The sequence below is a fragment of the Hipposideros armiger genome, unplaced genomic scaffold (genome assembly GCF_001890085.2).
Source record: "Hipposideros armiger isolate ML-2016 unplaced genomic scaffold, ASM189008v1 scaffold_530, whole genome shotgun sequence".
Classification (NCBI taxonomy): Eukaryota; Metazoa; Chordata; class Mammalia; order Chiroptera; family Hipposideridae; genus Hipposideros; species Hipposideros armiger.
In genome coordinates, this window is record NW_017731880.1 from 1,366,381 (window position 1) to 1,379,857 (window position 13,477).

Genomic DNA, 13,477 nt, shown 5'->3' on the forward strand with positions numbered 1-13,477 from the left:
CACAACTAAGATTGAAGGACAACAACTTGACTTGGAGCTGATGGGTCATGGAAAAACACAATGTTCCCTTCCCCAATTCTCCAATAAAATCTTTATTTTAAAAACAAAAAGCAAAATGCTGTTTTCAAAGTGGTTGCAATATTGTCCATTCCCACCAGCAGCGTATGAGCGTTCCAGTTCCTCCACCTCCTTACCAACACTTGGTATGATCTGTCTTTTTAAGTTTAGTCATACTGACAGGTGTGTGGCAATATTTCCTCTGTGGGTTTTTTTTCCACAAATAAGTGTGGTTTATGAATAAGTTTAAAGCATTCTGAATGAATACAGTTAAGATTTCCTATCAATGAGGTAATAAGGCAATAACTTTTGACAGAAACAAAATTTGGCAGGCACCTAAGGAGAGAGGGAGGGAGAAATAGGCATAAAGTTAAGTCTATCCAAGCAGAATTTGGATTTTCAAGCATCACAACATCAGTGGAAAACATCTGAAAGAAATGCCAACAGCGGCCGTTCACAGAACAATCTCTCCATGCAACTCCAGCTAATACCTTTGCTGCCTCGATTCTAGCAGCCACCTGCTTAAGAAGTAGGGGGTCTGTTTTCTGTGTAAAGATAGCCCAGGTATCTGAGCTCTCGGAACCTCTGAAGTTACTACATCCAAATAACAGCAGATTTAAAACAGACCCCTCAAATGTCCTATCTCGCCGCACAATCTTCAAGATGAACGAAACGTGTTCAAGCTAAGTTAGAAATGACATCCAATCTTCACTGCACTCACGAATCTGCCACACAAACGTGTGGAATGAACCATCTTGTGAGCTAAGTTGTTCTGGATGCAAAGTGAGGCTCAGAGTGGTACTTTAAGTGCATTTTTTGACATCATTGTTCCAACCTGAGTTTTCAAAAACAAGTGTTGGAAGGAACCATAAAAAAAGAGACTCAAAAACAGGAACCCAGACACTTGGACATCCATGTTCACAGCAGCAGTATTCACAACAGCCAAAAAGTGGAAACAATCCATGTGTCCACCAACAGACGATGGATAAAAAAAATGTTGTAGCGATATGATGGGATGTTACTCAGCCCTAAAAATGAAGGATGTTCTGACACAGGCTACAACATGGATGACCCCTGAAAACATTCTAAGTGAAATAAGCCAGACACAAAAGGACAAATGTTGTATGATTCCAAGTATATGAGGCACTTTGAATGGGAACTTCATAGAGACAGGTGTGGGCTGAAGGGTACTGAAGCCCAGAAGTGGAGGGCACAATGGGCAGCTATTGCCTAATGGTTAGGGTTTCTGTTTGGGGTCGTGAGACAGTTCTGGAACTGATGGCGATGGGAACACAACATTGTGTGTGTTCTCAATGCCACTGAAATGCACACTTAAAAATGATTAATATGGTCAACTTTGTTATTTGTATTTAAACAATTAAAGTTTAAAAGTTATACCAACCATAAAAATATCAACAATGCACAGGGTTTTCCCACTATCCAGTAGTAGAGGAGTCCCATGAAGCCTTTCATAAACCAAAATGGTGTAAAGCGGAGCATCCCTTGCTTTCTGGAAACTTGCATTAAACCACTTTGCTTTAACAAAGAGCTACGTTGGTACAGTAACGGATTTTTTGTGAAAGCAAAAATCCTCTTTGGATAGCTTCCATGTATCCAAAACAGATAGCAATGTAGGTCTTCCTGAAAACTGAAGTGGCGTGACATGAACTTTCGGAAAGTGGGGGTACCTGTACAAAAGAACGTCGGAATGGAGGAAAGGAGGGCCAGGAAGGTGTAAGACAGGCTGTGGCTGGTGCCGCCTGCCGTTGTTCGCCTACCCAGGAGGCTGGCCAGGCTCCCGCTGCCCCCTGGCTGTGCTGGAGGCTGCAATGGGCTGCAGCTGGTGTCTGCAGCAAGAGGCATCATGAAGCGAGTGTCATACCACGGCTCAGGTCAAGCAGTGGGCTCCTGCCCCTGCTCCAGGCAGCTAGGCACCCCCACAGCTAACTGTCCTAAACAAGCAGTGATCTTCTGGTTTACACATCTGCTGGCAATACCTTTGAGATGGTGGAGCATAGGGGGGAACCCAACCTGCAGCAATGTGAACACGCAAGGTGGTACGCATCCCTCCAAATAGACATCTAGGGGGGCACCTGAGACAAGAAAAAAACTCTGACTCTTTAGAGTCACTTATTTCAGCAATTCGAGGTGATGTTGAGTAAGCTAAGAAACGACTAAATTTACCAGGACATTTGAAATGCTAAGACAGTTTCTTCCGAGCTTCTAGAAACAAAATAATGGACACTGATGAGAAATCATCGTATTAATTCATTCTCTGCTTTCTAGTCTTTCACTGCTTATAACTATGCAATCTCATCTTAGTTATATTTTTAAAATCAAACATTTTCCTAAAGCCATTAATTTATTTAAACAGTATATGTAATATAGTGTATGCCTCAACTGTTAAAACCACCATACAACAATACTATAAAGATGCATGAAAACAAGTATGGGGCTGGCTGAGTGGCGAGTTGGTTAAGAGTTGGCTTGGGAGTGCCAGCTCTGAGCAGCAGGGCTGCCAGTTCGGATCCCATATCAGGGCCAGTGATGCTGCGCCCTCTACAGCTAAGATGGTGAACAACAGCTTGACCTGGAGCTGGGCTGCCGTGAGTCACCCGCTCCAGTGTAGGCTGCAGCTCCTGCTGCAGTGGGCTACCATAAGCTACCATAAGCTGCCGATAGCTAGCGTGAGCTGCTGGCAGCCAGCATGAGCTGCCAAGAGCCGCTGTGAGCGACCGCCCAGTGGCCGGTGACGGATCTGCCTCAGCCGGGAAGAGCTCAGTGATAAATACCAACATGGGCCAGTGAAGCGACATCTTCCACAACTAGACTGAAGAACAAAAGGACTGCAATTTGCCTGTTCCCCTTCCCCGATTCCCCAACGCTGTTCCTCAACCCCAATCCCCCAATAAAAATCTTTAAGAAAACTCAAAAAACTAGCAATGACCAATCAAAAAAGGAACTAGCATCCAAGAAATAAATTTATCCAAGAAGTGAAAGATTTGTACATGAAAACTACAAATATTGCTGAAAGAAATTAAAGACCAAAATAAATGGAAAGATAACCAATGTTCATGGATTAGAAGACTTAAGATGTTGAAAATAATCTTTGAAAAGAACAAAGTTAAAGGATTCACACTTCCCAATTTCAAAACTGTACTACAAAGCTACAGTAATTAAAACAATGTGGTATTGGGACCAATGGAATAGAATCGTGAGTTCAGAAATAAACACATACAATTATGACCAATCGATTTTTGACAAGGGTGGCAAAACCATTCAAAACAAAAATAATAGTTTCTTCAACAAATAGCACTGGGACAATGGATATCCATATGTGAAGGTGTGAAGTTGGACCCCTACTTCACACCAGATACAAAGCTTAACTCAAAATCGATCAGTGACCTAAATATAAGAGTTCAAAATCATAAACTCTTAGAAGAGAACATAAGGCAAGTCTTGGTGACCTTTGATTTGGCAATGGATTTTTGGATATGATTGCAAAAACATGGGCAAAAAAGAAAAAGATAAATTGGACTTCATCAAAATTAAATACTTTTGTGCATCAGACATTATCAAGAAATTATAAAGACGATCTATAGAACGGGAGAAAATATTTATAAATGACAAATATAATAAGGACTTAATATCCAGAATGTATAAAAAATTGTTACAACTCAACAAGAAAAAGACAACCCAATTTAAAAATAGACAAAGTAGAGGAGATTCAAGATGGCAGAGTAGATAAACACTGCCTGCTTCCTTCCGTGAGCAAATTAAAATTACCACTAAATTATAGAACAATCAACCTGGAGAACCATCTGAAGTCTGGCTGAACAGAAGTTTTATAACTAAGGCTATAAAGAAGAAGCCATGTTGAGACTTGTAGGAGGGGCAGAGACGCGGAACAGGCCCCAAACCTCCATGTGGTGGTTGAGAACCAGGAGGGATATCTCCACCACAAATGTTCCCCCCAGAGGAACGAGGAACTCCAGCCCCGCACCAGCCTCCCCAGCCCAGAGTACTGGTGCTGGGAAAAGAAGCCCCCACACATCTGGTTGTGAAAAACAGTGAAAAACAGAGGATTCCGACCCTCTGGGTAGGACAGAAGGCAGCAGGAAACCCAGGCGTCCTCTTAAACGGCCCCAAGCACAGACTCACTGGCTTGCAGGCACCCACCTTGGGCTCCAGCGGAGGGTGGTGACTTGGAGGGCCTCGGAGACATACGAGGGGCAGACTGAGGTGTGTGGCAAGGGCTGGACGATGGTCGGCATTTTCCCTGTGAGGAAGTCCTCTTCTCCCGAGACCAGCAGGTGGATGCCCTCTTTCCTGTATTGAGCCCGCCCCTATGCTTCCGACCAAATCTGAATCTGATTGGTCTGGTGAGCTTCGCTGCTCCACCCTGCTGACTCACTGGGACCCCACCCCACCTAACTCCACCAAGGTTGGAGGCGCTATCTCCCGAACAGCCAGCCCCATTCACACTGCACTATTTCTTGAAAAACTATCAGAGTCCAGAAGGCCCGGGGAGGGCAGTGGCTGGCCTCGGTGTGCTCTGAGACTTTTCCTGAGTAGCTGCAGGCTCAGCACTGGCACCAAACCAGAGACTACAGTAACCTGCTGACCACAATGCTTCCCACTCTAGTGACTCCCTGAGACCCTGCCACACCCAACTCACATTTCCTACAAGAATTTATTAGCGTCTGAACCTTAAGGGAACTGGCAGGTGGCAGCAGGCCTCGGGTTGTGCTGGATTTTTGAGGAGCTATCCCAGGCCCATTACTAGTGGCAGATGTCCTCAGTTTGCAGCGTGGCCTGTCCCACATGCCTCCAGGGTTGGCACAGGCAGCAAACAACCACAATTGCATTGTAGTTCCTACCAGGTAGTCCCCGCCTGCTCACAGGCAGTGGGTGACCTGGGCCTGCACCAGAGCCCCTCCCAAGAGGCCCCAGAACCAACATACTTGGAGGTTGCCTTCAGACCACACCAGAGCACCTCCCAAGTATCCCCACAAGCGGCGCACACGAAGGGTGGTCTCAACAGGCACCAGAGCCCACTGGGGCAAATCCCATTCAGTGGGGTCAGCCCCCACACAGCAGCCCATAAGCTGTGGATGTGGCCAAACGCCCAGTCAGTCAGCCTGAGGGTCAACCCCACCCACTGATGTGCCAATAGAGATAGACAGATGCAATATGATTTCACTTATATGTGGAATCTGAAAACAAAATGAACAAACAAAACAGAAACACTCATAGATACAGAAAACATTTTGATGGTTCCCAGACAGGAGGGGGTTGAGGGGTGTGGGTGAAAAAGGGGAAGGGATTGAGAAGTAAGAATTGGTTGTTGCACAGCTGTCATGGGGATGTAAAGTAAAGCATAGGGAATATCATCAATAATATTGTGAAAGCTTGGTACTGTCAGATGGTTGCTGGACTTATCATGATGATCACTTCTGTAGGTCTATAAATGTTGAACAACTAGGGTGTATCCCTGAAACTCATAAAATGTTACATGTAGCTATATTTTATAAAAATCTTTAAGAAAAATTAAAATAGGCAAAGTCCTTGGATAGATTAATTCTGCAAAGAAAATATGCAAATGGTCAACAAGGACATAAAGAGATGCTCGGTATTGTTAGTCATTAGGGAAATGCAATCAAAACCACGAGGTACAGCCTCACAACCACTAGATGGCTAAATTTGTCTTTTAAAATGGAAAACAACAAGTGCGGCAAGGCCTTTGGGAAATTGGAACCCTGTACATTGCGTGTAGGACTATAAAAATGTTTTCCACAGGGAAACAAACTGGAAGTTCCTGCAAAGTTTACAAACGACTACCATATGATCCTGTAATTCTCCCCCTGGGCATAGGCTGTGCTGTGGATGAGTCAGGTCCCCTCAGTTCACTTGCTGATGCCTTAACCCTCAGGGTGACTGTATTTGCAGACAGTCTTTAGGGGGTAATTAAGATTAAATGAGGTCCTTGGGGCGGGGCCCTAATCCAGACGACATGATGGTGTCTTAGGATGTGTGGTCTTTTAAGGAGAGGAAGATCCTTGCTCTGCTTGAACACAAACAAGGGGCCATGCGAGCACACGGCAAGACGCAGCTGCGTACAAGCCAAGACAAGGGGCTTCGGAGTGAAACCGGCCTCGCCAGCACCTTGATCTTGGAATGCCCAGCACCCAGAACTGCGAGAAACAAATTCCTGTTGTAAGTCGGTGTTTTGTTAAGCTGCAGCACCAAAGAGCTGAACACTGGTGTCCATGTAAGGACTCGTCCCAGCCTGCTCACGGTAGCTCCAGCCACTAAGGTGGAAAGGGCCCAGTGTCCGCCAGTGATGACGGGCCAACAAGTCGTTGTACATAACACGATGCACCGTTACTCGGCCATAGAAGGAACGGAATGACTGACACATGCTTAGGTGACAGGAAACAGGCACAAACGGTCACTATTATGTTATTCCACTTACATGCAATGTCCAGAAAAGATGAGTCCAGACAGAATTCAGACTATTATTTGCCAGGCACTGAAGGGAGAAACTGCTTCACTAGGGAAGGCTTTTACTTTCAAGTGATAGAAATGTTCTAGAACCAGAGACAATGGTTGCTCAACATTGTAACTGCTAACGGGTGTCGATGAAAAATATCCAGCCTAAGAGAAAATTTATAAGAGTTTATTTAAGCCAAACTGACGACAATTGCTGGGAAGCAAAATCTCAATGGATTGAGAAAATTCTCCAGAAAATAGCCGTTTTGCAACTTACTTTATACATTAGAGTCAAAGGAGGAAGGTTCCATGAAATCCATTGGTTGTAGATTACGGGGGTGGGGAAACCAAAGCAGGGAAATCTCTGGGATTGGATAAAAAGTAAAATGGAGACACACACTTCTTTTACATTGGTGGGTACAAGATAGTTCATAGCATTTTACAGCACATGGAGATAGTATTTGGGGAACAGGGTAACAATGAGGGACTTTGTGGTTTCCTGCTCTGGTGTGGTGGGTTGTGCCCCCAAGGGGGTCCAGAAAAAGCGATTACTCTGATATTACAAGGGTATGTTATCTTAGATACAAAAAGATGACAGACAGGCTTAAGGTAAAGATTGACCTTTGTCAAGGAAGCTACAGGCCAAGGATGTGACTTCCCGCCATGGCCCACCTTTGTTAGGAATTTTTATGTTCATGCCATCCTCTGCAGTTATTTTCAGTCTCCTGAGCTTGTCAGGTTTAACATGTGACCCCTTTTCTGTCCACACGGGCACTGTACTGCTTACTTTAGAAGGGTTAATTTTGTTACGTAAATTCTATCTCAATGAACTATTGGGTCGTCAGGAAAGTCATGACGCATTTTTGCATTGAAAAACATAGAAAAATACGTTATGACTTTCTTGATGACCCAATATTACAGGATGGGGGTGGGTCCCTTGCATAAGGACGGTGCACTTGAAGCAGGCGGGTCTGGCCAGTGTAAGGGCAGGGGCTGTGTGTGTCGCTGGCACCCTGCCTGACCACTGACCTCAGGTGCTGATGGGTCAAGCGCATGGCTGCCCTTTTCCCCAGAGAACTGCCCTCGCCCAAACAGGAACTGTCCTGAGGCCGTAAGCTGCCCATGTACCTCCCCGCACACCTCGCAGCCTGGCACAGAAAGCCCCCTGGTCTCAAAGTGGGACCAGCTCTGTGGGGCAGCTGGTCCTCCCTGGGCAGAGATGGTAGGGGTGACTGGCCTCCCCTGGGACCACAGTCCTGCCCTGTGCCCACCTCACCCAGTGAGTTATCTGAACAGGAAGTGCTTCAGGCCGTGCATCTGGGAAATGCTTCAGGTGTGCAATTGAGAGTATTTGAATGGTATCTCAATAAAACCATTCTATTAAAAAACACTTATCAGTCATTTACAGTAACTACAGAGTTTCGTTGTTTGTAAAAGCCCCCCTCACCACGGGACACATTCCTGAAAATGCCTGGTCAGGTTAAATCTGTTAATTTGAAATTGTGTCACTAATTTAATGAGGAAAATTTTGTTCTTGACTCCCAAATACTCATTCTTTTTAAACCACAAAACTCCATTGAGATGGACTCAATTTCAGTAAGCCACGAGTTAGCCTGGACCCTCGCATGACAGCACGGCAGTGTCCCCTCACTGAAGTGCTGGATGGTCTGCAAGTTCTGTCGTGGCTTTTCACCCATTGGTGGGTACAAGATAGTTCAGACCCACAAAACATGCCCCGTACTCGGTGGGTACGCAAGTCAAACTTTACCATAAAAACAAAAACAGAATAAATAAATAGAAGCAATGGAAATAATGCACACGACGACCACAGAAACACACTCGTGAAGCATGAGTCCTGGACAGAAGTGGGAAAGGCAGCAGATGGCTCTGCAGCCCTCGCCTCCCACTGAGGACAATGTCACTGTCCTCCAAATGTGAAGGATAGCCTCACGCAGAAATAGGGTTTTTAAAGGAAGTGCTTCTTAAAGCTCATTTCTTGTGACCCAAATCGGAACAGTATGCATCATGGTGTGGCTGTGGTGCCCCTTGCTGCTTACCAGCAATGCCACTATGGCTACACCTGTCACCTGCTTTCTGTGCATGTTAACGACAAACTTGTGACGGTGACCCTGGCCTCACCATTCACTCATGTGTGGCCATACCCAGACCTCCTGAAAACCAGTGAACAGCTGTCTGCTCAAAACCATTTTTTAAATGTTGTTTGGCGGGCCGGCCGAGTGGCGCATTGGTTAAGAGCTGGCTTGGGATGCCAGAGGGCCCCGGTTCGGATCCCACATATGTGGGCCAGTGACACTGCCCTCTACAGCTAAGATGCTGAACAACAGCTCAACCTGGAGCTGGGCTGCCGTGAGTCCCCGGTGAGGGGGTGGGCTGCAAACCCTGCTGCAGTGGGTTGCCATGGGCTACCGTGTGGAGCCGGCAGCCAGCGTGAGTGGCCAGCAGCTGCTGTGACTGGCCGTCCAGTAGCCGGGGACTGATCTGCCTCACCCGGGAAGAGCGCAATGATGGTGCCAACTTGGGCCAGTGAAGCAATGTCCTCCACACCTAGACTGAAGAACAAAAGGACAGCAACTTGTCTGTTCCCCTTACCCCAATTCCCCAATAAAAATCTTAAAAAATAAAAATAAAAAAGATATAAATTTTAAAAAATAAATAAAATAAATGTTGTTTGGGAGACTAAAAAGGACGGATGCCCCCCAAATCCTGCATGGCCAGGAACAGGGCTGTCAGGGCACAAATCACGCCCTTCATGGAACTGCAATGAGGATAGTTCTGGGAGACAAAGAAGCCACCTAAACTCCCTTTTATTTAGGACACACACAAAGCATGTTGCCTGAGTCCATTTGCTGTGCGACCCTGGGAGGCTTATGCTGACCCCCAATTCTGCTCCAGCGTCTGCTGTGGACCTCATCTACGTGTCCTGGGTGCTTGCTGGTGCCGACCCATTCCTGCCCAAGTACAGGGAAGGGGACAACTGTGGAAGGTTCAGGCACCACGGGCCATCGAGTAGGGGAAGTGAATGGGACAGGCGGGTTTGCAGGAGGCAGAGTGGGTGACTGCCTGGAAGAGACACAGTTCAGGGCTGGTGGCTGCTGAAGGGAGGGGCATTCTGAAAGCTCCCTCCCTTCCCAACAGGCTGGACACGGAGAGGCCTCCTTCCCTGACTCAGGAGGGGGCTGGGCCCTCGACAGCACCGTGCTGCTCTTGGTCTGGCTCATCCTCCACCTTCTGCTCCAAGTCGAAGTTCTGCAAACAAGGTTGCAGGTGAGGTCTGGCCCCGCACCAGCCCAGCTGCAGGTCTGATGCTCGGAGGGGCAGACGCTGCCTGCAAGGGCGGGCCAGGGCCACTGCACCCTGCTGTCCCACAGCCTCGGAAGAGGCGCCATTTCCTCTTGTCTCCCCACTTGGGCCTGACCTACCTCAAGCTCCTGCAAAACCTCATCCATGAAGTCCTGGGAATTCTGTTTGTAAGACACAGCTAATCGAATTGCATCGTTGAAGAGCTGGGGGTGGCGGGAATGAAAACATGGCTGTGGGTTCCAGCGCCCTGGACTCTGCCTTCCTTGGACCCACTGGCCCCATCCTAAATCCACACAACACTCCACCCCTCAAAATCAGCAAGGTCACTGCTCAATTCACCTTCGTCCCATCACCCTGACTCTATGCATCATCGATGGACCGTCTCACCAGGCCCATCACCTCCCCTATTGTCAATACCTTCCTGGGTATTCCATGACCCCTTCCCTGTCACTACATGCCCTCTCCACCATCCCTTCTCTTTACAACTCCCTGTCCCCTCACCACCTGGCCTTCCCCTCCTCACTAGCCAGTCTCTACAGGCCATTACCTTCACAACGTTGGTGCCATCAGCAGCTGAGACAAAGTACAGGGGTAGGGAGAACTTCCTGGCGAAGTTGAAGCTTTTCTGGGTCACCTTTATGTCTGCTGCAGAGAGAAGGTGCGATGTTGGCCTGTCCAGCCAGGGAAAGGGGAGGGTTCTGCAGGGTGGGTCACTGGAGGCCCTCACTGCAGAAAGTAGGCTGCCTGGGTGGGCTCATTCACAGGCATCAGTGGGTCAGGAAGAGGACAGCTGGCTCAGCTGGCACCCGACTGGGAGGGGGGTGACGCAGGCACCCCAGGGCTGTATCTGGGGGAAAACAGGGGTCACAAAAGGCTCACTGCTCCAGAAAAGCCAGAGAAGACTGTGGTGGTGGAAGGGACCCTTGGAGCTGCCGACACCCAGATGAGGGGGAGCCCCACCGTCAATTTTATTGGCCACCACGATGCACGGGATCTCTGGCCGGAACTCCCGTAGCTCCGTGTACCAGGTGTGTAGGTTCTTGTACGTGACTTTCCTCTGCACATCAAAGACCTGCAGTGAGCAGAGGGAGGCAGCTCAGTGTCTGCACGCCACCCCAGGCACGTGAGCAGGGTGCATGTCACAGGCTTGGGGACTTGGCCTAGGCACCTGCTTAGAGCTGTGCCTGTGCCTGCCCTTCTCCAGAAAGCCCCTAGAAACTCCAGCGAGTTCCAAAAGCGTTCTTAAAAATCTGTATTCCTTTTTAATCTTGTCACCTAGTCTTAACTTTTTGTTAACCAAGCTGTATCATCTTACTAATCGATAGCTTGTTACAAATTGTAAACTTTTTTCTCAGTCTATTTTTTTTATTAAATTCTTAAAATTCCTTTGAAATAATTTTAAACATTTCTAGAATTTCCCTTTAGAAAATTTTGATTTACTTCTAAGCTTTTGTTTTTTGTTACTTCATATTTTAAACTTTCTCAAAATAATTCTTACATTTCATTGTTTTGTAGCTTATCATAATTTTATTAACTTTTTGCGACTTAGTTTTTACCTACTTGAAGACATCTGAAGCAAGCACGAGCACTGTGACCTGCCCTAAGGCAGGGCGGCCCTGGCTGGCTGCTGCAGGAACCCTTCAAGCCCCTCCCAGGTCACCTCCTGCTTCCAAGCTGTGCTGCGAACAGACCCTTGGGCACAGACAAGCCTGTGACCTGCTGGAATGGCTGACCTTCCAAATCACCCAGCCTGTCACAGAAGTTGCCCTGCCCTGCGGGCACAGGTCAGCTGCTCTCACACCCAAGGCCCAGTTTCAACAAATGACGTCTTGAATTCCCAATAAAGACTTCTGATAAGCATGCCTGTAAAGATACTTCTGGAACCTGCTTCACACCAGGCTGCCCCCTTGACTCCATCTAACAGTCACCTTTATCCTGGTTTGGCTCTGGAGCTTCTGGGTTTTGAGAGATGAGAAGCAGAATCCTCATCAGGGTGTCAGGGTGGAAGTGGCACCCCAGTTCCCTTGGGGGCTGCCAAGTCCCCACGTGGTCATTAGGTGGAAACTGCTCTACACCTGCCAGGTCCCGTGCAGCCGGCTGGGGCTGATGGGGTGCACCTGCCAATGCTGGCACCCCAGCCTCAGCAGGGGATCCCGAAGGAGGCAGGTGGTCCCTCCCAAAGAGGTGAGCTCAGAGCACAAGGGCCAGTATAGAGCTGAGACAGAAATGGTGGGACCACCTCCCAGGTCTCAGAGGTCGGAGATGTTGACTCTGGAATCTGGACGACTCGCAGTGTGGCTTCTGCCACCACTCTGCCCTCATTTGCCTTACCCTGTCACGCTTTTCTGTTTTGTCCCCGGATAGGTACTACTTAGAATTTTTGTGAATTTCAGGGGATTCTGCGCTTAAGGGACAGTGGGGGCTCAGAACGGAACCAGGGGTTTCACTGCAGGTCACAAAGGACACAGGTTCACACAAGCACTCCTCCTTTCCTGGCCTCTCCCACAGCTGAGTCTCAGGTCCTCTCGTGGCACTTACTACCCCTGGCTACTGCTGTGGGCCGCAGAGGATTGTGTTCTGGATAGCAACGTGAAAGCTGGTTTGGGAGGGAAAACCCCTGGACCCAGGGTCCTCTCAGCCCCAGCGTCAGTTCCCAGAGAACAGCAGCAGGTGACGGTCAAGGACTCCCCCAGCACTGCTGGGCCCCTCGGCCCCACCCCTCAGGCCAGCCTTGCCCAGAGCCTGTGTGCCTCCCCGCTGGCCTCGTACCATGATGCAGGCATGGGCCTTGTGGTAGTAGGAAGCGTGCATGCTCTGGAACCGCTCCTGGCCCGCGGTGTCCCAGAAGTCTGCAATGTGAACACAGCTTTGACTGCCTGCGGGGGGCTGGCGGGCAGAGCCCGGGGCACCGAGTGCCCGTGTGCAGAATCACCATGCACATGTGGAGGGCACGGGGAGAACAAAGACCACACAGCTGCCACCTGTGTGTTGCACCTGGGTGTTCCATGACAGGTGTGTGTACACGTGTGTGCATGGGGGTGGGTGAGAGGGATACGCAGGCCAGCAGGAAGGAGAATACGGACTGGAAGCCCCAAAAGGTAGGAGGTAGGTGCCCCCCTCCCCCGAATCCACAAGATGCAGGACCTGCCAAGATAAACAGCAGGCTGACTTCCCAGATGTGGTGAGTGGTCACACAGGACGCGAGGCCTGGCCAAGGTAAGGCTGTGACCTCACCCGAAGTAAAAGCCCTTTCTGGAGGGCGGACCATGTTTGTTATTTCTTCCCACAGGCTACCAAAAACACCAGGTCAGAGCACAGGCCCTGCATGCATCCCACCCTCCGAGGCCTCCTGGCTCTGCCCCTGCCTGGGGCCTACTTCCCCCCCTGCTTGACTCTCCCAGGACCTCCCCTCCCTCAAGAGCAGGAGCTAGACCTTGTACCGCTCACCCACAAGGACGGTCTTGCCATCCACCGTGGCCGTGTGCTTGTACAGGGTCAGGGCGTATGTGGACAGCTGCTGGGGCTGACTGCAGTCAGGTTAAGGAGCAGAGAGCAATATCCAGGCAGGTGAGGAAGGCGAGTGGGATGGGGGGGTGGGGGGTGGGGA

At 48.9% G+C, this 13,477-nt stretch overlaps 1 protein-coding gene across 11 annotated transcripts in view; it reads right to left on the reverse strand.

Annotated features, from left to right (window-relative positions):
• Positions 1-9,337: 9,337 nt before the first annotated feature.
• The window catches only part of RABL2B (RAB, member of RAS oncogene family like 2B), a 12,434-nt gene continuing 8,294 nt past the window's right edge, over positions 9,338-13,477 (reverse strand). For 8 of the 11 annotated variants that reach the window (XM_019668652.1, XM_019668645.1, XM_019668650.1 and 5 more), the window contains 6 exons: positions 13,318-13,397; positions 12,640-12,719; positions 10,831-10,942; positions 10,418-10,515; positions 9,990-10,073; positions 9,338-9,816 (listed from right to left, as the gene is read on the reverse strand). In XM_019668652.1, the coding sequence (XP_019524197.1) occupies positions 9,736-9,816; positions 9,990-10,073; positions 10,418-10,515; positions 10,831-10,942; positions 12,640-12,719; positions 13,318-13,397 (535 nt within the window). In that variant the 3' untranslated portion in view covers positions 9,338-9,735. Of the gene's footprint in view, positions 9,817-9,989; positions 10,074-10,417; positions 10,516-10,830; positions 10,943-12,639; positions 12,720-13,303; positions 13,398-13,477 lie in introns of all 11 variants that reach the window. The other 3 variants (XM_019668653.1, XM_019668643.1, XM_019668644.1) reach the window with 2 other exon arrangements.